Source organism: Sinocyclocheilus anshuiensis, unplaced genomic scaffold (assembly GCF_001515605.1).
Source record: "Sinocyclocheilus anshuiensis isolate Anshui unplaced genomic scaffold, SAMN03320099.WGS_v1.1 scaffold55, whole genome shotgun sequence".
In the NCBI taxonomy this organism is placed as follows: Eukaryota; Metazoa; Chordata; class Actinopteri; order Cypriniformes; family Cyprinidae; genus Sinocyclocheilus; species Sinocyclocheilus anshuiensis.
The window spans coordinates 1752731-1776990 of NW_015549647.1; the positions used below are offsets into that span (position 1 = coordinate 1752731).

General features: G+C 39.0%; 2 protein-coding genes across 3 annotated transcripts in view; both read right to left on the bottom strand.

Moving 5' to 3' along the window:
* Nucleotides 1-150: 150 nt before the first annotated feature.
* Nucleotides 151-9760, bottom strand: LOC107660037 (beta-1,3-galactosyltransferase 1-like). Its single transcript, XM_016449194.1, has 3 exons — nt 9596-9760; nt 2393-2600; nt 151-1816 (listed from the first exon to the last, which is right to left on the bottom strand). The coding sequence occupies exon 3, from the start codon at nt 1664-1666 to the stop codon at nt 677-679; it is 990 nt and encodes a 329-aa protein (XP_016304680.1). The 5' UTR covers nt 1667-1816; nt 2393-2600; nt 9596-9760; the 3' UTR covers nt 151-676.
* A 3179-nt stretch (nt 9761-12939) lies between these two features.
* LOC107660038 (xin actin-binding repeat-containing protein 2-like) overlaps nt 12940-24260 on the bottom strand; it is a 30132-nt gene continuing 18811 nt past the window's right edge. For both annotated transcript variants that reach the window (XM_016449195.1, XM_016449196.1), the window contains 3 exons: nt 13934-23030; nt 13294-13427; nt 12940-13024 (listed from right to left, as the gene is read on the bottom strand). In XM_016449195.1, the coding sequence (XP_016304681.1) occupies nt 13333-13427; nt 13934-23030 (9192 nt within the window). In that variant the 3' untranslated portion in view covers nt 12940-13024; nt 13294-13332. The remainder of the gene's footprint in view (nt 13025-13293; nt 13428-13933; nt 23031-24260) is intronic.

Sequence of the window (24260 nt, forward strand, 5' to 3'; positions counted from 1 at the left end):
GAAAAACCTCTGGGGAAAAAACAGTAAAGGAGGTAAATATTTACAAAAAGATTATATAAAAAACAATATAATAAAATATACAATTTAAATAATAATACAAAAAAATAATACAACACCTTTACAAAAAAAAAAGTGAGTACTCAGTGTGTGTATACCATTTATTTTTGCATTCATGATTTAATTGTAACCTAAAAAAAAGCAAAATCATTTTCCGACCCAGTTATAAAACGGAGCTCTACTGCTTTGCAAAGGCTTGAAATACACATACATATGCATTGTCATGGGTAATCTAGTTATCATTCATTTTAAGAGCAATATACAGAATAAATGTATGTTTATGGCAGACATTTGGGATAGTAAATACTGCACTGCTATTTCTCATATAATACTGTGTTCATTTGAAAGTTGGAATTATTCATATAAAGCAATTCACAGCGGCCTGGTATATAAATAATGTTAAGTATGTAAGGCCAAAAACACCAGTTTAAAACCATTATAACCATTGCAAATACCTTGTGAATCCAGTTCATATGTCCCTGCGCATATTACTCTACAGACTGACATGGGCTTCATGAGTGTGGTCTGTTTTGCAAGTATACGGACTGTATTGCTGTATCTGTACAAACAGTCCTGTATGTTTTCAATATCACATTATTCCGCAACCATCTTGCATTTGCTAGCATTTGAGATGTTTCTTATTGGACATATCGTTCCATATTCTCAGTATCTCCTCTGGTGAGATCTGATGTACAGTTAACACTTTTCGGTAGCGGCAGAGACTGTAGGACATTTTCCAGTGATTGAATCCACTGTTCTGGAAAGCGTGAACGCCTAGTTTCCGCAGGCACAGTCCCACGTACACATCCTCCAGATGTAGGAGTCGTGTATGGAGGGAGGTCTTATAAATCAGCTCTGCAATGTCTCCAGAGAAGACGTATCCAGTGCCAGAGCAAAAGGGTGGGTACCTGCTATCAGGGTAGAGCTCTCTGGGCATGAACCACTTGCTGTGTACGTCACGTATGGGTCCTCCGTTTATCACGTGACCTGTGAAAAAGCGTCGCCTTGGTTTGATGTTGGGTCTCAGAAGGTTAAACACTAAATTGTCCATGTTGACAAATATATCACTGTCTGTTTTCATGACGTACTGTGCGTTGGGGCAGAACGAAGTCACCCATCGCATGCCCATGAGAGTCTTTAGGGTCAAATTGTGGTAGGAATCCACAAAGTCCTCGACTAGGATGTCATGGAAGATCTGGCTCTCTTGTTCCACCATCTGGTTGAGGACAGGTTCAGTGCTGTACCCAAGAAGGAACAGCGTCAAAATTCGAACGTCGCCGAACGTGTTCTCATCTCCCCACGTCTCCCGGATCGCCTGGCGGGCGTCAAACTCCTTGTGGTTGGTGCTTATGAGGAGGACAAGAAAGGGCGTTGTGCTTTCGCATTTGTTGGGCTCGTTTATGAGGAACTTGAAATTGTGTGGGTTCAAAGTACGTGTTCGGATATTGCTTAACGTGTCGTTCTTTGAGAGCCTCGGAAGCGGTTTGCGGGGAATGAAGGTCATCTGACCCACGTAGGTGGTTGAGTGACGAGAGCCACTGAGATACCACAGTGCACTGGCCCAGCAAACCACAGTCAGCAAATACAAGCATGACACCTTTGATGGCATCTCTTCAGTGGCCGGATCACCTGTCAATCACACGCGTTCAGCCGACGGGGCCAAACACGTGTAGTTATTTGGAAAACATCGCTCAGTTGAGCACAAACCATCCATCTTTTGATGTCAGTGCTGGTTTAGTTTTGTTTAGTAGCATTCTTTCTAGAAACACAAACATTATTCAGTATTTCCCTCATGGACCAAATGCCACCAATCATCTCTTATTTAAATGGATACATTTAAATGGAAATATTCTCTTTCATATGCAGTTACAGAAAAAGGACTAAGAAGGCTTTCTCTTTCTTTACTCGTATTCGCATTCTAGATCAGTGGTTCTCAACCAGGGGCTGAGACCCACTAGGGGCCTCAGAAAACTTCCAAGGGGGCTGAAGGATGACTTAAAATGATTCAGTTGAATATATGATTATTTATTTAACTGATATTAATAATATTATTAATAAATTAAAACTATATTAAAATGCTTAAAATACATAAAAGGAAGAAATCATATTTCTTTTTTCCCCGTCCATTACTATTTCTGCTAGTTTTCCATTTCTTTGACATAATTATAGCAGAAATACTAGTCAAAATATCCTATATCTTAGGCACTGAAAACTGTGTTGGACAATGAGAGGCTTTTGAGTCAAAATAGTTGAGAACCACTGTTCTAGATGTTTCTAGAAGCTTCTACACTCTTCCAAATGTGCTGAGATTTGTATCCACTTTCCAGTGATTGACCTGCTATCGCTGTGGGTCATCACTGCATTGCGTCTGTTCCGAGATCATTAAAAAAAAATATATAGGGTGGAGTGGACAGAGATGCTCCTCAGTTCAGGTGCTGCAGGATGTCTCTTTGTCTTTAGGTCACAGAAAGCCGAGATGTGCTCTTTGCATATGAGGGGTGTTTGTTTTCTTCCCTGTTCCCACTTTTAGGCTGTATGCGAATCTAAAATAGAAAAAGATAGATGTAAATGTTTCTAAATGTTGTATGTAGTATGTACTGTAACACACACATATGCTCTACTGATAGCACATGATCATCATTCTATATTTAGCCCTCTCAGCATGTTGGGTTCTCCAGTTACCGTATTGCATCTGAATTATTAGACAGACAATTAAATAAATAGAATAAGTGCAAAATAAACTATGCAAGAAGTATAAATTTATTAGAAGTAGACTTATAGTACATACATCTGCAGTATGTGTGTGTACATACACATACACTGCAGCACACAAAACATAGCATAAACATATATACAAAAGAATACTTTTATAGAACACTGAAATCCCCTACAAACCGTAAATACACATCAACAGAAGGTGTTGTATTACGGGTGGGATTGTAAACTAAAGGAAGACCTGGTGAAAAGATCTATCTGTCTCTATTATAAAATAGCACTTCAGCAGAATTTTTGCACCTGAAGACAAAAGACGACAAACAAACAACATCAGCAGCAATTGTCTGGGAAGGATTCCAACAGCGGAGCCAGAGGCGATTTGTGGGCCCCTCAGCTCCCTCACGTGGGAGAGAAAAGTGACTCACTCCTTTTTTCTGGCTTGTTGATATTGTTTCTATGAACCTCTATTAACCTTGGTTAGATCCAGGAGTGACTGATGTATATTTTATTTCAAGTAATGAAAATGTTTTTTCCCCCCTAGTTTTTGTTTTAGTCAATGATAATAATCCTGTCTTACGTCATCGCGTTATGAACTTGTACGTACTCATACAGGTAATATCGTTCTGCATTCACACAGAGCACATTACCAGTAATTTGCTGGTAATGTTACAACTTCTGGTGAATTGCCAGAATGAATTTTCCGGTATTTTTGAAAAGGTCCCGTTCACACACGATCTCTTAAGGTAACGTGTGAGAAGGGGCGAATGTCAATAGCTAAAATATTTTTTTAAATACTTGAATAACAATGGGGTACATCTTTAATGCAATGCAAGTCACTTTGGATAAAAAAATTACATATATTTTAACAAACACTATAAAAAGTCAATAGACCCCTTTTAAAACAGCAGGTTTAAGTGATGCAAAAAGCAAAGATAAAGATAAATCATATCAGAACTTTTCCACCTTTTATGTAAAAATGACTAAGTAATGCCAATGTATATTAAAATATATAAAAATAGAAAAGTTATTTTAAATTGTAATAATATTTCAAAATATTACTGTTTTACTGTATTTTTGTTCAACTACATGCAGCCTTGGTGAAGAGACTTCTTGTACTGTTTATATACAGTATTTGTACTGTATAAGAACAGCATTTATTCAAAATAGAAACCCTTTGTTACAATATGTCTTTACTATCACTTTTGATCGATTTATCACTATAACCTTGCTAATAATAAAATACATTAATAAAAATTTATTTTTATTAAATGCTGTTCTTTCTAACTTTTTTCATCAAAGAAACTTGGAAAAAAATGTATACAAACATATATACATACACCTTACATTGTTAACATGTTGATTAATAGGTGTATCAAATGTAGGTAGAAATAGAATAGCAGAGGACCCTAGGGGAGAGAGAGGGAGGAGGAGAGAGACTGGTTAAGATAGAGAATGATGGGTTTTTTAGTCCTAAAAATAAGTTAAAGAAAAACAAGAGTCTCCACTATACAAACATAATCTATTCTTTTATCTATCTTGATTCCCCTTCTTTGCATCAGATCAACACCAGCCTCCCTTTCCTTTCCTTTAAAATGTCAGATACATGCAAATACTGCAAATGCCACACTATGGAAGCTAAATGACAACCTCTGGAGTGATACACATTACAGGCTGATTTAGCTAGCCTGTTTTTCCCCCCTGGAATAAAAGTTTGTGTGTGTGTGTTTAATGGATGACCACACACACGCACGCACACACACACAAACTTTCACTCTTTTCAGTTTTGTCAGTCACAATCACATGTAATCTCCATCTTGATGCTCCAGCCTTTTGTTGGGTAATTATGTTGTTTCCAAGGGATGGCACCATTTTGCTTTTCGGCATACAGCATCTGGCTTCAGCTCATTTCTATCTCCTTCACCCTTAAAGGGATAGTTCAGACAAATAAAAATTCTGTCATTTACTCACCCTAATGCCATTCCAAACCCATACAGTATAACTTTCTGGCTGACTTGCTGCCCAGTTTGTTAATGACTTCACTTAATCAACTGTTTCTTTCAACTACTTCTTCAAATACCTTCTCTATTTTTTCATGACTTTGAATATAGTTAAATTGTCTAATTTTATGATACTTTTATGGTACCTTTTTTGTCATTTTGGAGTTCAACCACCCAAATCCCAATTTTCTTTCATTAAAAGATATTATGGATGGAAAAGATTGGACAGGGTATTCTTAAAAAATCTTTCATTTGTGTTCCATGGCAGAAAGAGCCATGGTGGTTGGAATCGCATGATAAGAGTGAATGTTTCCAGAAATTCTCTAATTTTTGGGAGAACTGTCTCTTTAAGGCTGAAGACTCCTACAAACAGAAGAGATACACATTTTGTGATCATAGTTAAATATATTTTGGGGTCTTCACATAACCAATTGTTAATAACTAATTGGACATTGACATTCAGACACTTAGTGTTATTGGCAAATTGGCATTATGTTTTAGACTCTAACAGACTCTGTAATATAAGTTGATTCACAACAGATTTATTCAGTCATAGACAGAAAGATATGTGTGTGTGTGTGTGTGTGTGTGTGTGCGTGCGTGCATGTGTGTGTAGACCAAGCCTTAGACCATCTGTGAGTCTGAGAAGCCAATTTTCCGCCCCTGGACCTTAGAAACGCATTAAATAATCATAATAACGACAGGAACGGCAAGAACCAAATAAGGGCATAAACATAACACATGGGAAAACCAGGGCATGGAACACGTAGGGAGCAAAACACAAAACACGGAACAGAGTCTGACATTACTCCCCCCTCCCGGAAGGCACCCAAACTTAAAGTCAGAATCAGCACAATCGGTGATTGTTGAAAAAAGGCCGTCTTATACTGTTGCTAAATTGCGGGACATGTTTGATAATAAAACGTTGAAAGCACAATCCACACAAGAGACGCTGTTCCTCAGGCTCAAATGTGTGCACGCGACACGCTCCAAAACGGACAAACAAATTACACTTTGAACTTCAGGCGCATGTCCAAACGATCAAATACACACAAAATATGTCAAAATGGCCGGCTTGGAGAGTATTTACTCAAACACAGTTTATGTCTTAAGTGGAGGAGAACAGTTGGGAGAAAATCTGATGTGTCTACACGGAACAGAGTCTGACAGTCTGCCAGAGTCTAAACCATATTTCTCGGTTCAATGGCTGCATATTTGTTATGTGTATAATTGTGTTTGCTAATGTAAGGCTTTCTGTGATTTACTTATCAATAAACAGATGGCTGGCACGGCTTCTCTCACTAATGATAAATCTTGAGGCAGTGTATGTATGCATGATCCTTCCTAGCACTGGATTCAACAGTAATGACTGTTTTTCTTTTTTTAATCACTCTTTGTTCACTCAAAATACCAAACAGCAAATATAAAATATGCAGCTGTTTCAAATCAACAAGATGTTCTTTCCAGGATTATTCAATTAAGTAGATTAGTTTGAATTGATTTGGCTAAGTGCCACAGGATGTTTAATTGTAATGGAGGTGTACAGTCATGGCATCAATTTGTAGGCCAAACCTGGAAGGCTAATTTGCCATGGATTCCCACAGGAATTTCCAGTGGGATTTTAGAATGGCTGTTGTCCATTTACAGTATGTATAAAATCAGGCTTGAGTATTCCACAGTCATACCTAAAATGTGAAATTGAATGCAGCTAACAAGCTGTTATATTAGGACTGCTACATATAGGGCTGGGAAAAAAAATCGAATGCGCTTTTCATGCGAATCTCGTCAGTAAAGCCGCTTCTGGTGATTAGTAGTAAATATCCAGCACGTGCTTTCAGATGGAGCGGCATTTACTACACAGAGCTGTAGATCACTGACAAGCTACATAAAATCGTGTTCAAAATTGCAGGCGATTCATTGCCGATTTTGAACTCGATTTTGTGTAGCTTGTCAGTACAGAACTACAAACAAAATTGATTATTAACATTATCTAATGTTTGTGGAAATAATTATGTCTGTACAACATATTTTGGGGTAATTCATAATGAAAAATGTATTGTAGTAACTACACTTACAGCAGATAAATGAATTCTTTTTAATTGTATTCTATTTTTAATTCTACTTCCTTAAAAACTGAATTACAACTTTGCATCTTTTTTTCACATCATTTCAAATTCAACTTAATTTCAGGAGATTATTTGGAATTTAAAAAGTATCCTTAATTCAGTTTCCAAATGGTGCACAATTCTGGTACTTACACTACAAATAAAGCTATACCACACTAACAGTCAGAGATGAATAAACTCCATCAATAGCTGCTGACACATTTACATGTTTATAGTTATCATGTTTAAAAAAGGACTTCTTATAATACAGGAGTCAAATACAAAGTGTATATTGGGGGTTTTGTGCCCTGTATGTTTAGCATATTGTATGGAAAAAAAACCATTAGCCCCAAAGTCAATTAGTTTGAATCCCACATTTACATTTCCACAAAGCTCAAGTTTAAAATGTTAAATCATTGATAAGTGATGAAACAGAAACAAAGACAAATGTTTTATGGTCAGAAACGGTTTCATTCTGTCTCAATAATAATTCATGTGTTTTACATTTATGGTAGCCTGTTGGGTTCTGTCTAATAACCACTTTGATATAAACCAGAACTGTTTCAACTGCACTTCAGAAATAAGATACTCTCCACTATTTAAATATTTATGTGGATAAGAAATGCTTAAACAAGAAAATATGATTGGTATGCAAGTGGGTTTGTTCTCCCTCAGCTCTGAGAGAAGCTGCTATACTTACACAGAAATCACACACACACACACACACACACACACTAATACAATTACATTATATTACCAGTGCTGCGGTAAACTCATTCCTTAGAATGAAAAAGTCAGGGCAAAGTAATATGAATGGGAATGTATACCTCTCACTTAACAATAACTATGAAATATCACTATACGAGAACAAAAACACACTGATAAACTATGCATATAAGTCAATAATGTGATGCGGTCAACATGGAGAAAGTGTAATTTTAAAGTAACACTCTCAATAATGCATGCATCACATCGTTCTATAAATGTGCAATCATACAAGACCTTAGGAGCTCAAAAAGACATTCAGTTTATGCTATATCTGGGTGAGGCCCATGTGCTATTAAGGGTCATAATGGAAAAGTCAACGTTAAGGCATGATATTGCATACCTTATGAAATGTCATATCATGTGATGGATCACACGGACACGAAAGCTTAAAATAGCTACAGTACAACTTTAAAGTATCCTCAAAAGTTTCCTGATTATGCAGGAGGGTGGAATTGCTAGCTCAGCAGAATTAATTCCCTAAAGAACATAATCAAAAGCATATCAACCATCCAAATCATGGCAAAAATACATGGTATTAAGAGGGTGCCAAAAGCCTCATGAAAAAATAATCTCTCTCCACTAGACAAAAAGTAACAGACTGACAGAGGTCAGATCCATAGGAGAGCATTCTTTCAAACTGCATGACTCATAGCAGTACTGATATCAAAAAGCTCCAAATCAAGTACTTTGTGTCAAAATAGTTTTTACTATTACAATGACAATGTGTTGCCAGTGGGACCTAATTTTGTTGTAAAAACAGCTAAAACATTCTTTCTGGTTTGGAATGACATGAAGGTGACTAAATTATGACAGAATTTTCAGTTTTGAGTGAACTATCCCTTTAAAGTAGGGCTGCACGATAAATCGCATGCGATATTTAATGCGCATCTTGTCAGAAAGCCGGTTCTGTAATCAGCGGTAAATCTCCATCACCTGCGGGCTTTCACATTGAGCAGCATTAACTACACAGAGCCGTTGTTCACTGAGAAGCTGCGCAAAAAAATCGCGCGAATATGAACGTGGTTTTGCGCAGCTTGTTAGTGAACAACGGCTCTGTGTAGTTAATGCTGCTCAATGTGAAAGCCCGCAGGTGATGGAGATTTACCGCTGATTACAGAACCGGCTTCACTGATAAGATGCGCGTTAAATATCGCATGCGATTTATCGTGCAGCCCTACTTTAAAGGGTCATCGAAAACCAAAACTTTTTTTACAAGGTTAAATCATATGTTCATGTTGATGGAATATGAAGGAAGACAATGAGTTTAAGGTTTAAAAACAATGTTAAGTGAACATGAAGAGAATGTGATACACTGGATTTAAACAAGTCGAACACGGCCTATAGTTGTCATTCACGAGAAGGTGTGGCAATTACCATTTAACAAGTCAAACAAAGATCCAGTCTAACCAAAAATGTAGCAATATTAGCTGATTAATAATTACTAGAAAAACTGAAATAGGTACCAGCAATAGCCAGTTTTTACCAGTGACAATTGAATAGACACTTTCCGCTATAGGGACAGTGACTAGCAAAGGAATATGTAGGCTAGTATTTAATGAATTATTGCTACTAGTAACTAATGAATAGCTACTAGTAGAAAAAAACTAGTCTGTTGAATTGCATGCCAATTATTTACATAACAATTAGGCTACGTTTTTAAAGAACAAATGTTAAAATTGCCCTAGTTGAACTTCATATAGGCTAGCAGTGTTTATGTTTTACAATAGGCTATTTACGAATGAAAGCAGATGTATGCTGGTCTCCTGGTAATAGATCCCAAATATCCGCAAAGAATGCTTTATGCATCGCTCCTTTTACCCCAAAAGCCGAACATAACAATCACATGACTCTTTGTAATGCTGCTCCTGTCACCTTAAAGAACAGGACGCTCTACAAACGCAGATGGTCGACATACACGGTAATCTACAACGAGGCAATGCACTGCGAACATACCTTTTCCCGGTCAGATTATCTGCATTGGTGAAATCCTGCCAGTTTTCTTCAGAGCACAGTACGAATGGACGACGTAGTGAACGAGCGGTCGAGTGGTTGCGAGGTGGTGCGCTGCAGTGGGTGATGGAGCGCTGTCCAATCAGCAGCCCGCCCGCAGAAGGCGAATCAGTGCTAGCCTACCCCTTGACCAACCTGCTCTCTCCACTTTCATACTGTTTCATACTTTGTAGAGAGAGGTTTTCATACTCAACCTCTCTCTACAAAGCACAGGTCGATTGCTTTTGATAAGGCAAGGTTGATAACTGAATTAATTTAACTGTAAACTGTAAAATAGGCTACCACATAAAAAATATCGATAATTGATGTAGGCTACTTTAAATAAAAATATATAAGTTTCATAACTGTTCTAACTATTAGATTGTAACTTATATAAATGCATTAATTTGTAAAAATATAAAACTATACTTATCTATATTAAGAGTGATATTGTTCGTAATTGGTCATTCACTAAGGCCCCTTTAAAAACCATTCTGACTAATTCTAAGTTAGCAGCCAATTTTTCTAATGTTCCCAGAGAGGATACAAGCTGTATTTTTTTCTACTAAAGAAGTACATGCTGATGATTAAACTAGATGTCTCCACACATTCCCAAATGACCACAGTAGACAGGTATAAATAGCTAATTTACGTATTGATTCAGGTCAACGTAGTCGTGTCGATAGTATAGCCTAACTACAGAGTTCACAATACCACAGTGGCTATGTTGCTGTATGTTCAATTAATTGTGATCGATTGATTGATTGGTTTGTTTGCCTATTTGCCTTAATTCTGATCTGCATTCTCTGCTATTTTACAACGTTAGTGTGAGGGAGTAATTGCATTACTCATCACAAATGTATTGGAGTATACTGTACTTATTCAAAAATGTAGTCAAGTAGACAGTAAAAGTTGCTAACATCTTTGATACTCAGTAAAACTACAAAGTAGCCAAAAATATATTTAAGTACAATAACTAAATACATTTACTCAAACACTTTAAACCACTGAAACCTTGCAACAGTAACTAATTAGGGAGTAATTGCATTACCCATCACAAATGTATTGGAGTATACTGTACTTATTCAAAAATGTAGTCAAGTAGACAGTAAAAGTTGCTAACATCTTTGATACTCGTTGAAACCTTGCAACAGTAACTAATGAGGGTTAATTATAAAGTGTTATCTTAAAAATTAGCTTCAGCATTTAATTTTTTTGACTACTGTATTATGGGTTGGCTTTCAACTCATTTACAAATGAATTTTTGATCATGTTTTTTTGGCTATACATGGATCATATATTTCATATGAAAAATACAGAACATGATGCTGATGAAACACAAAAGATAATAATATAATCATTCCAGAAACATGTTTTTATTCATTGTCAATGCAGTAGCAGTATAATAGAAACAATTAATTCTATCCACCTTAAGACAGACAATCTGTCGCGAATTCTGTCAAACAAAAGCAGAAATCATAACCCCCTATGTATGTTCAATAAAGAAATTGAAAGAATATCTGCAAACTTGCAGGCATTGTAAAACAGACACAGGAAAAGATACATGAATTCTGAATTAAATGTTTACAGCAAAAACAAAAACAAAAGAAACACTATTATCATATTTCCCCAATTTATCTTGCACACCAGGTGCTTTAAATAAAGCTTTTTAAAAGATTCAGATTGTAGTTAAATGTGCTGTCTGCTGCAAGCTGAGTATAAAATACAGTATGAGCATGCTAACATTCATCTCTCCATGAGCAGAGCTTTGATACTGTTCTAAAGGATGTTAACAGAAGCTTTGATTGTGTATAAATGAGTGTATGGCAGATTAAACAGTGTTAATTATTATTTTTTCATCAGTCATCATCATAATATCGGTTCTGTTTAATTTGATCCTCTACGGACAAGAAGTCATATTCATCCTGCCAGAGGCTGCTGGCTTCACTCAGCAGCCCAGCATCTTTGGTGTCATTTTTATCGAGTGGATTCTTCCTCATTTCCGCCTCAGTGTGTTGGCCCATCTCCCCTATTGATTCTATTCCAAAATCCAGAAGCTCATCCAACTGAGATGAAGCTGATTCCTTGCTATAAATGACATCCTTAAATTCAGGAAACAAATTAGAACTGTCATCAAAACCTGCAAATATGTCATCTAGGAAACGTGAGGCACTAAACTTTGGGTTGTCATCTGTCTCAGTGCAAACCAATGTTTTGGTAGTGGGCTGTTCTTGTTCTGCCTCTTTCATGTCATGTGAGTTTTTGGCACGTGGTGAGACAGAGCTGTCTACTTGAAGTTGTTGGAAAATGTCAGAAACCCTCATCTCACTGTTGATTTCTTCTTTAAATGGATCCTGAGCAAGAAGTGACCCTGAGGAGAAGTCCAGCAGCTCTGGTTCTTCTTTAATTTCATTAATTCCTATCAAACTGGCCTTGTTGTCCAATATTAGGTTACTGTTGTTGTTATTATTATTGTTGTTTGCTTTGCCATTGGCTGTTTGGCCATTTGGTATTTCACAATCTATCACTGTCACTGTTACCTCTTCTCCCTCATTTACTTCACTTTGCACTTTCTTTTCACTTTCCTTAGTACCATTTTCATCCGTGTTATTTGCATTGTCATTCTCCTCATCATTCTTAGATCCTTCTACAACTCCATTCTCCAACTCCTCTTTTTGACCATTCATCTCACTTCCTTCTTTTGTCTCAGTTGCTTGAGTTGTCTCATTATTTCTCTGTTCTGTGGTCTGCTGGCTTTCGTTGGAGGGCTCAATGGCTTTGCCTGTTTCACTGGCATCCTCTCCCTCCTCAGCTGTTTCAGGTTTTGGTGTTGGCTGCTCTGTCTCTTGAGTTATTTTAGCATCTGTAGATGGTTTTTCTGGCATATTTATGGGTGACATAAGCCCTCCACCATTTTCTATAGGGACATTTTCTGCTGAGTTTCCACTAGTAATTGCAGTTTGCCTCTTATTTACTGCTGGTTCATTATTTTCTTTACCCGAGAGTTCTGATTCAACTTGAGGGGGCCAGACAGGTTTGACTACCTTTACTTCATCATCCAAATTAAACAACTTTTTTGGGGAATCGCTGAGGGGTGGCCATACAACTGCCATTTTATTTGCTGGCTTAATGTCATCATTCATCTTTTCTTGAGTCATCCTCTCTGTGGTGTTGGGGTAATTTTCTTGTGGGCTGTGAGTTACATTAAAATTGACAGGAGGGTTGTTTTTCGTGTAAGTTGTCTCTGACGAGTTGTTCTGATTCTTTGTACTCCAAAGTTCTTTGTGGGGCCTTTCTCCAAACCCTTCATCATAGTTGCCTTTAGACTTGAAAAGTTGTTTGTAGTGTGGCTTGCAGTACATTCGTCCATGGAGAGAAGCATAATTTCCAAGACTGAAGCAGAGAGATACACACAAATATGAGAAATCAGTCATACACAAATATCAGATTTGAATCTGTTAAAAACTAGATGGCTCTATAGTGTATTCTGTCATTACAGCAAGAACAGCTCACATACTCATAACTCCCCAATCAAATAAACTTCTGAACCTGCATGGAATCATGATGCATATCAACTTTTCAACTTTTTTCCTTCTTGTTCCTCGCTGTAACACATTAAAATGTTGAAAACATCTTGGATTAGTGTCAAAAGAAGCATCTACCTTAGCTGGCTGCTGCAGTGGGCACATCTAAAACAGCTTTTATGGAAGTTTTGCTTGTTTGCTATGAGCGACTCCATGGGATACACCCTCTTCCGACATACCCGACACAGTTCGGACTCTGGCACCCGTATTTTCTGTCAGAGAAAGAGACTAGCATCAGAAAATGCTTTTAAATCAGTCAGCACACATTCATACACAGACTCACATGGACAGACACCAGACCGTTTCATTATACTTTAATGAGCAGAGGTTGGTGAGTTAAAAAATATTGAAAAGAAACAAGAAGCTGTTAGTATAATGTAGTTGTTAGAATGAAAACATTTAAGCACCACATGCATTTAGGGAGGTGCAATACAAGTGCAAACATCACATCTGGACCTCAGCACAGTCTCATTACATATAAAGGGCATTGCGTCAAATATTCAGTCAATAATCACAAAATAATAATAATATTCACTTTGACTATGATATCTAGTTTAGCAGCACTCCATTATGAACACAAACTAAAAGATCAAAATAAAAATACAGACAAAAGGAATGCCTAAAGCATCACTATTTGTCAAATGCAAACACACCATCACTGTTTTAGTCATCACTCTGCACTCTTGTTAACCTTTCCATGCTCGTCAGATAGGTTTACCGGTGACAACAGTCTGGTGCTGGTGGGAAACAGTCTGTGATCTGTGTTGCTCAGACACAGTGAAGCCCAGGTTTTTGAAGACATTTTCACTCTCTGCCCATGTCTGCTGGAAGTTCTTTAGTAACTCCTCTGCAGAGGCCTCTGGTGGAACATCCAGGACAGGAACATTCCCTCTTACTACAGCTGCGTAAGTTGGTGGATCGCCACGGGTTGTCACACTCCGAGACTGGGAGGTTGTTTCAGTCTTTGAGCCTATTACAGTGTTTCCAAACTCATCTACAGTGGAGAGGTGCTCATTTACAGATTTAGTTTGAGAAAATCCTTCAGGTGCTTCCTCTTGTTTTTCAGGATTCTTTCTCTCTTTCCTTAGGTACTGGTGGGCTTGCTCACCCATTTCAAAGACATTCTTGAGGGCTTTAATATCAAAGCTTGGTATGTCCTCCACCAAAGATGACTTCTTCTCGGGTTCAACATCTTCTGTGTCACTTCCAAGTCTCTCAGTAATCACAATGGGCTCCTTTCGAGCATAAACTTTAGGCTGGGGTGACTCAAATTTGTTAACAAGCCTGGACAGGTCAACCCTGGGTAAGTCCTCTAACATTCTCTCATGGGCATCGATCGTTTCTGGGATCTCTGGCTCATTATCTTCTGTATCTGGTTCAAGATGGTCTGGGATGTCAATAGGATCTTTGCGTACATATGTACGACAGACCTCTGCTTTCTGAGCCTCTTCAAAGAACTCACGCTTGTCTTTTACAGTCATCATGGAGTCTCCATGGATATCTGTGACATCTGTCAGGGATGATTCCATCATGTGAGTCTCAACCGTAATCTCTGAACAGCTGGATGAGCGAGACTCTTCCAAATCTGTTTGGGCCTTTATCATGTACTCTGGTAAAGGAATGGGTGGTGGAGTCATGCCTTGTGAGAGTTTGGCTGTGGTATCTCTTAGTTTAGCTAGCTTCTCAGAGCGACTCATTGTAGGAGAGGGTGTGGATTGGTTCGGACGTGTTGGTGTTTCAGACCAGCGAGATGGAGGTGTTGGTGTGGTGCCTGACCTGTAAGAAGGAGGGGGTGATGGTGTCACTCTCAAGGGAGAGTCTGTCCTCTTGGCGGACTCAATACAGATGAACGTAGGTGACGGTGTCCGCATTCTTAGCTCAGGTGGCATTTTAAGCTCTGTTATCTTTGATTCACTCTGGCACTCTGTCTTCTTCTCCTCCACTACTTTTTTCTGAGTCTCTATTTTTGCTGAGCCAATAGTAATCTTAGATATTTTCTGTGTGGCTCCACCTACAATTTTTTTCTCCTGTGATGACTCACTTTTAGCCATCTCTGAAACTGACAAATTTCCCTCTAAAAAATGTAGTTTAGCCAGGGCAAGATTCTGCACATAGATTATGACCTCTCTCATTTTTTGCTTGTTGTACTGAGTACGGCTTAAATCAGCCTTCTCTTCAGAACCAACTAGCCAATCAGGAATGATACTCAGTATTGTCTGTAAAGACTTTGGATTCAGTTTTGCAGGAGTTCCTTCAAACTCCTTGATATAACTCAACAATTTTTGAATCTCTTCACATTTTTGTGCATAAGAACTTTCAGTTGTCATTATTGCACTCTTTTCAGATTCTGCTGCTTTTGTAATCTCTGTTTTGTTTTGCTCCTCTTTCTGCATTGACTGTTTTATGGCCTCCTCTCTGCTTGGAGGCCGCAGTGGAGGCTTTACCTGCTTCCTGATCTGGAATTTACTTTTTTGTTGAGTGCTCTGTTGTTGAACTGTGCTCTGAGTGACCATCCTCTCTTCATGAATCTGGACATGTTCCTCTCTCACTGCTTGATGGGACTGAATAACAGATGTCTGCCCTTGTCCTTTATGTACCTCTGTTGATATTGCTGGTTGTATTTGATGTATCTCAACTGATGGTCTTGGTGCCACAGGTGGTGGCTGCTTAACTGAGGTTTGTCTTTGCTTCTTCAACTGAACCTCCATTTTGATTTCTTGCTTGGTTTGTCTCATTTCCTCCTTTTTCTCAACTTTCACTTCAGCACTGGTGGATTTTTGGAGGCCCTCCTGACCCATGCATATTTGAGATACATAATTTTTTCCTGTTTCTGTCACTGTTTGCTCTGTGCCGATTGTTTGAACTGTGTCCTTTTCCTCTTCTTGTTTCTCCGGCTTCTCTACCTTAGGCACCTTAAATGTTTTCACCTTAAAGCTAGGGGTCACTTTTGGGATCTTTGTGGTCTGAGAAGGAACCTTCTTGACTTCTTGAGCCACACAAGTCTCTATGCTCTTGATCTCTTCTGCTTGAACAGAAGCAGTGATCTGATTTTGAATGTTTTTTGTGGCCTGGAGGCTCTCTTGTTTTACAGATTGAGCTTTTGTTCTCTCAACTTGCTCTGCAACAGAGAGTGGATGAACTGCATGGGCTGGATGACTTTTAATCTCTAAGGCAGCAGTGGTAGATGCCTGCTTTTTATCTAATACAGTGCTAGAGGATTCTGTGGTTGTTTTCTTACCAACTTTTGGAAATGAAGGTTTACTTATCTGCAAATTTGCAGGTGGCTTTTGCTTTGGTGGAGTCTGTGGACATTTTGGAGGGGCAAGTTTTTCTGCTGTTTCTTTGGGAATCACGTCTGGCTTCTCTTTAGCCTCTGGTTCTTTAGATGTTTCTTGCTGTGTCTGAAAAGTAATTTGAGGCTGTATAGATTTCTGTGTGCTTGACTCTGCTTCAACCTTCATTTCACTGACATTAAATGGTTTAGTAGGTGAGGGTGAGGTGGGAACAGATTCTCCCTGGTTCTTTTCAGCCTCCTCTCTTTGTTTGTGATATCTCTCCTCTGCAAGCATGAGTGGTGTTTTGAATTTACTTGCAGGTCTTGGTTTTTGAGCAGAAAGGTCGGGGGGAGGTGGAAGTTTAATTGGTGGAACAAACACCTTTTTAGGGTGTGGTGGTTCCTCAGCTGCTGGTTGTAGCACAGGTATTGCTGATGAAATTTTGGTAATATGTGGAGCTGGAGGTTCAATCGTTTTAGCCAATCCCTTTTGCTTGGTGATGTTTACTGTAGTTTCGGTAACTGTGGTTATGTTTGATGCAATAGTTTCACTCTGCTCTGCCACTGATGCGGGAGGTGGAGGTGGTGGAATAGGTGCAGTTTGTTTTTTCTGCCATTTAAATGTTTTGGGCTGTGGTTGCTTTGGAGGCTCAGGTTTAGGCACCTTAAATAAAGTTCGGCCTTTTGGCTTTTCAGGTTGGGCAACAGAGCTGAGTTCCTGTTGAGATGGAGGAGGAGGGAGGAAGTCTTGGGGTGGAGGAGGTGGTGGAAAGAATTCGGCATCTGACTCCATTACAGGGGGTGGAGGTGGTGGAGGAGGAAGATCACTGTCCTGTCTCATGACCAGAGGAGGGCGTGGTAAGAGGGCTGGCTGGACATCACTTTCTGCCACTGGTGAGGGAGGAGGTGGCAAAGAGAGCTCTGATTCAGAGGGGGGTGGAGGAGAACTCGGAGGTGGTGGAAAGTGAATCTCTGGCTGTGGTTTCACTTTTTTTATCATTCCTTTGGGACTGAGATTGCGGTTCAGGCTCTTAACATTTTTTTCTGATTTCAAATTCTTGATGTTCTGCTTCTGGATTACAGTGGTTTGTTCTGTTGTCACAGTCGTCTGAACCTGTGTGACTGTCTTTGTCTCCTCAGTTTGCTTCATGCTAATATTAGATTGTGATGCCTCCATTGATGCACTCGTTGCTGAAGACACAGCTGCAATTTCAGATTTCTTCCCACTTATCTGACCGCCAACATTCTTCTTCTTTATTAGCACTGTACTAGGTGTGTTCTGTTTTTGTTTGATATGTTGCTCCTTGACATTTATCTTTTGAGAGCTTTGAGAGGACTCTTGTGAATGAACAGCTGTTGTCATCTGTTTAGTAGTAGAATGATGCTCCTCAGAAGAAGTCTGACTTTCTGAAGATTTGATCTCAGATGTCTTTTGTGTGCTGCTTTGCTGCAAGTTTCTTACTGGAGGTGGATTTGTTGGCTTTTCCTCAGTTTTAGCTCCAGTTGGGCATTCACGGGCTGCTTGTTGAGGGGGAACTGGATTCTTAATGAGAGCTTTAGCTTTCTTATGAGGATTCATTTTTGATTTGTGTTTTGATTGCTCTTTCTTCTTCATCAGGGATTTAATAGTGCCCAGAACATCTCCCTTAATCACCTCTTCTTTCTCAATTTGCACTTGCTCCTGCTCATAAAGTGATTTGATAGAGGATTTTATGTCACCCTCTGTGCTTGGCCTCCTCTGCATATGTGGGGATGAGGTTGGCTCCAGTAAGAGCTGAATTGTACCTTTCACATCACCCTGTTCACTTACTTGGTGCTGGAACACCCTCTTTTCGGTTGAAGCCTCTTGAAGACTAAGGAGAGCAGTCTGAATGTCACCTTTAACAATCTCCTCTTTCTCAACCTCTTTCACCACCTGCTTTGCCTCCTCCAGGGATTTCAAGGTACCCCTAATATCCCCTGGGACCACATCTTCAATAATTACTTCAGTCTTTGCAGATGATGATTTTTCAAGAGATTCTAATGCACCCTTGATGTCACCAGGGACAATTTCAGGCTTTTCTATTTCTTTCAGTTGGTTTTGAGCCTCCTCAAGGGACCTAAGTGTTGTGCAGATATCTCCTTTGACTATCTCTTCTTTTTCTATGACAACACTTTGGTTTACAGCTTGTGCGAGAGAGTCAAGAGTGGCTCTCAAGTCTCCCTTTACTATCTCCACTTTCTGCATGTTATGCAGGGATAATACAGGTTCCATCATAAACACCTGTACTGTGTTATTTACATCACCAGGTACAATATCATCTTCAGTAACAGTTCGTCCTATTGTTTGCTGGTTCTTTCTTAAAATCTGTTTCGTTTGTTCTACATCACCTCCAATAATCTTTTCTTTCACTTTTTCCTCAACAGTTTCATCAGTCCCCATCTGAAGTTGCCTGAGGTAGTCCATTGCCCCAGACTCAATACACGTAGAATAAAAACTGACATTTCCTCTTTCTGCTTCTCCCACAGTTATCTTAGAGGATGAGTCCTTTGCATCAGCACTACCCAGCAGCATATGCAGTGTTCCACGAATATTTCCTCTAACTATATCCTCTTTCTCAACATTGCTCTCACTTTCTTTATTGAGGAGTGAGTATATGGTCATTTTCACATCTCCTTTCTCATCTTCTTGAATCAGAATGCCACGTTTGGAAGATCCTTCTTGCTTCAGCAAGTTATTAATTGCCTCTTGGATATCTCCTCTGATAATTTGCTCTTTCTCAACATTATCTCTCTTATTCTGATTAAAGAGCTGTTGGACAGTTGAGTTGATATTTCCTCTTTCCTCCCTGTCTATGGTGATTGCCCTCTCTGTTGTCTCACGTCTGTTGAGTAGGTTCATCATAATGTTGTTCAGGTCTCCAAGTATTACCTCTTCTCTCTGGATCTCTGGAGTGTCCTGGTTTAGAAGTTTGTATTTAGCCATTCTGACATCTCCAATCTCATCTGCCTCAATTAGAATACCTTGTGATTCAACCATTTTCTGAGTATACAGCTCTTCTAGGGTTGCCTTGATGCTCTTACCAACAATCTCTTTTCTCTCCACACTGCTCTCATTGAACTCGGTTAGGGGGGTGGTTTCAAACAACCATGTCGTTGTTTTCACATCGGCTTTTGGGATTTCTTCACGAGAAATTACAGTATCTGTTTCATCAACTTCCTTGATGCGATCAAGTGGTTCCTTTTCAAAGAGCCACACAGACTGCTTAACATCACCTTTTACCACTTCTTCGCGTGTCACCTTCTCCATCTCGTCATACTCCGTACTTTCACCACGGATCTTGTCAATAGTACGTGTTTCAAACATCCACGTGGAGCTTCTCACGTTACCTCTCTGAATCTCACTGACACTAACGGTTTTCACATATTTCTTTGATAGGTCATCCATTTCAAAACGCTGTTTGTTTGTTTTCACATCCCCCGCTTGGATGTCTGCTACTGTTTTAACAGCAACTTTCATATCCTCTGCAATCTCATCTAGAGGCTGAGTTTCAAACCTCCACCTGGCTGTGCTGACATCTCCTTTTTGGATGTCTTCTTCAGTAACAGCTTTGATGACATACACCTCATCTGTGTCTCTTATTGAGTCAAGGGGCTTTGTCTCAAACAACCATCTTGCCCCAACCACATCTCCTCGCAGAATCTCTTCTTTTGTGACTGTAGTAACCTCATGATAGTGTCCTTCTTTGTCCCTGATAGCATACAGTGGTTGGGTCTCAAACATCATGGTGTAGTTTTTTACGTCCCCTTTCTCAATCTCCTTGTGTATGATGCTTTGGAGTTTGCTGATCCCAGTATCAGATGCCTCCTCCTGAATCTTATCTAATGAGTATGTCTCAAAAATGAAGCGACCTTTATCAACATTACCTCCCTGAATATCTATTACTGTGCGTGACTCCTTGAGTTCTTCCGAATTTGCCCTGATGGAATCAATTGGTTGGTTTTCAAACATCCAGGTACAGTTCACCACATTTCCTTTCTGAATGTCCTCTGCTTGACGGCATTTGATTTTCTGCAGGGTCTCCTCAGATGTAGATGTCATGATATCAGATGACTGATTCTCAAAGATGTACTTCATTCGTGATACATCTCCAGAGTGAATGTCAATCTCAGTGATTCGCTTAAAGTCACCATGATCCTCGTCGTCAGTGATGTTTTCTAGGTTTTCAGTCTCAAATAGGAAACGCACTAGACGTACATCCTTACCTTTTACATCATTTTGCTTTACTGTGCAAGTTTTCAGGATTGTCTCAGACTCATCCTTGATGCTATCAAGAGTCTGAGTCTCAAAAAGCCATGTACAGGTTTTAACATCTCCTTTCTGGACGTCAGTGGTGTCCTCAATCTTTGTCTCTACTTTCTCATACAAGACATCCATTGGCTGGGTTTCGAACAACCATCTGCATGTTTTAACGTCACCTCTTTGGATCTCAATGCTCTCATTTTTCTTGTTGTCCTCTTCCTCTAAGTTGAAGTATTTAATGCCGTCAAGTGGTTGGGTTTCAAAAAGCCATTTGGCAGTTTTGACATCGCCTGATTGGATTTCTTCTTTAGATATTCCTTTGATTATCTGGAACTTAGTGATGCTCTCATCAAACTGATCAATGGGACAAGTTTCAAACATCCACTTGCAGCTTCTCACATCTCCTTTTACAACTTCCTCTCTGCGCACGGTTTTAACTTCATGGTAGTATCCTGAGCTGTCCTGTACAGCATACAAGGGTGTTGACTCAAATAATACTTTATTTGATTTCACTGAGCCACTGGTGACACCTTCCACTTGTATTTTTTGTGCATCTGTACATTTGCTCAGGTCCATGGTCTCAAATATTTCCTTGTAATTTGTGACATCACCCTTTTCAAGGTCCTCTAAATTAATAGTCCGTGTGATCTCTTTCTTCTCCTCTCTGATCTGCTCAAGAGGTTTGCTTTCAAACAACCACCTCTGGTGTCTCACATCACCTTTCTCTTCTTCTGAAGCTAGCACCTTTTGTAGCTTGCCAACTTCTGGTAACTCTTTCAGATTCTCCATTGGCACTGTTTCAAACAAATGCCTAGCAGAAGTAACATCACCACCTATAATGTCTTCTGGCTCCATTGGTCTTGCATTGGTATTATCTTTAAGTTTATCTATTGGCTGTGTTTCAAAGATATTGCAGTGTCTCCTCACATCTGCACCTAAGATCTCCTCCTTCTGAATCTTTGTGCTTTCCCATTCTTCATCCTTGATTTGATCGAGTGTCTTTGTCTCAAACAGCCATCTTCCTCTGTTCACCTCACCCTGGTAATTTTCCTCCATGGAGACCCCACAGATTAATTTTACTTTGCTTGGATCCTTGTTGATCAGGTCCAGAGGCTGAGTTTCAAAGAGCCAGCGTGATGTCCTGACATCACCTTTCTCGGTTTCTTCACGTCGCACCTTGGTAATCTCCAGCATCTCTCCAGAGTCACCGCGGATGACACACATGGGTTGTGTTTCGAACATCTTGGTTGTTTTCTTTACCTCACCCTTGACTTCTTCAAGCTCTGATTTCAGCTGCAGAAAGTGACTTTCATCGATAGTCTCAGTGTGTCCAAGTCTGTCCAGGTGCTGTGTTTCAAACAAGTACCTAGCAGTTTTCACATCACCCCTAGCAATGTCTTTAGTATACATCACCTGTGTCTCTTGCTCATCCTCTTGGTAAATTCTGTTGAGTGAGTCCAGCGGTTGTGTCTCAAACAGCCATGTTGCAGTCTGGACATCTCCCCTTGCTAGATCTAGTTTTCCACTGTGCTCTGCTGAGTCGGTTTTTTCTGTACCTAGAGCATCCATGGGCTGTGTTTCAAACATCAATGTAGTATACTTCACATCTTTTCCAGCGATGATTTCTTGTTGGGCTATGTTCTTTCCCTCATCCTCATCTGGTGTGCCATCTTTAATGGAATCTAGGGGCTTGTTCTCAAACATCCAGCGCATTGACTGCACCTCGCCTTTCAGGATCTCATCCCACTCCAAATACTCTCTCTCTGGACTTATGCACTTGCCAGGACTGGTACTTCCGCTGTTTTCAAAAACATAGCGTGCTTGCTGAATGTCTCTGCTCACCTCCTCATCACTGTCCACATAAGTTTGCTCTGTGTCGGTCACTTCAGTGAAGAAGTCATGCTCCAGGTTTTTACGCACTTCTGGGTGAATATGCTTGTAGAGACGCTTAAGTTCATAGAGGTTCCTCTGCTTAGAGTACTGCTCTTTATTGACAGCATATTTGGCTGAAGTTGGTGCATCTGTTGGCTTAGGGGAAGGACAACGTTCTGGGACTTGGGAAGTCATTTGAAACTGATGTGTGCCAGATAATGGTTGTGAGAAATGCTCCACGGCCTCATATTGTGAGGAAGCCACAGAGGAGGTAGAGGCCTCTTGCATTGTTTTAGTGACGGACATGGTCTCATAGCTACCTGTGGCAGTAGTCTTTGAAGAAACATTTACTGGGGCCCAAGGAAACTGGTTGTAATCAAGATCAATCTTTAGATGAAAAGACAAGCATAATCTTTTATCAATACATCATCTTGTGCATAAAATATATTCTACTTTTATTTTTATGTATAAGCAGAGAAAAGGAGTGACAGAAAGAAATATGCTTGAATAGAATAGTCGGTGTAGACAAAGTTGATTTATGCTCAATTACATATGGACTACATATGGGTGTTTCTTCAAATATGGACACTTTTGGCCCTGTGGACTTAAAACACATTTTTTACACTCTTATTAGATTTTTTAATTCATTTGCGAACAGTGGAGATATGCATCGCAGAAGAGTTCTGTTTTTTTTTTTTGTATACTTTTTACACCAAAGTGTCATTTCCACCACATCTCAAATTATTTATTGTGTTTAGCATGATCCTGAAAATTACATTTTAAACATTTGTTTCATATCTTGCATTATGTCTTGTGCATTTTTTTACATGATTTTAGCTTAATTTTCCACATCATGATTGATATGAAATATATTCATACTTATATTTCTCATATTAAATTTCATAGTTGAGCACCTGGATATGGATGGAAGGTATTTTCTGCCAATTTTAAATAAATCAATTCAATTATAAAAATGAAAATGAAAACCAGATTAACAATTTAATTATAGAAAACTGCACGCAAAATATGTGCCAAAATGAAAAATGAAATGATTTAATTTTCATTTTCATTTTCTCTGTGACAAGGCATTGTCCCTGTCAAATTGAAAAAAAAAAAAATGCAGTTGGTGATTTGACATTTCGTTTTCACTGCAATCTCGAGGCAAGACAAAATTCCTGTCAAATTGGCTGGTTTTCATAGACAAGCCCTGCTAGCATGGAAATTGGTATGTAAGCACAATTTTTCACCCCACAATTATTTCATATGGAATAACAAGGACATACTATTTAAAAACAAATCTTTATTCTATCATACTTGGTTCAATGAAGGTATTATTTTAATAGGACAATTGGTTAATTCCCATGAGTATTTGTTGTCATACACTTCAAAAATTTTGTAGACAGAAAAATTACATTTCATCAAAAAGACCCCCGCCCACTGATTAACAGAATTTGCATACAGATTGACTTTGAAAATGAAGACAAAAATGAAAACTGTGAAATAAAAGAGACAATAAAACAAAAACTAAACTTTATATTTTAATTTGAATCGTGTCACTATTATTGCGTGAGCATTAATAAAAAGTTTTGTAAAAACTGTATTTGCATTTTCTTTTTC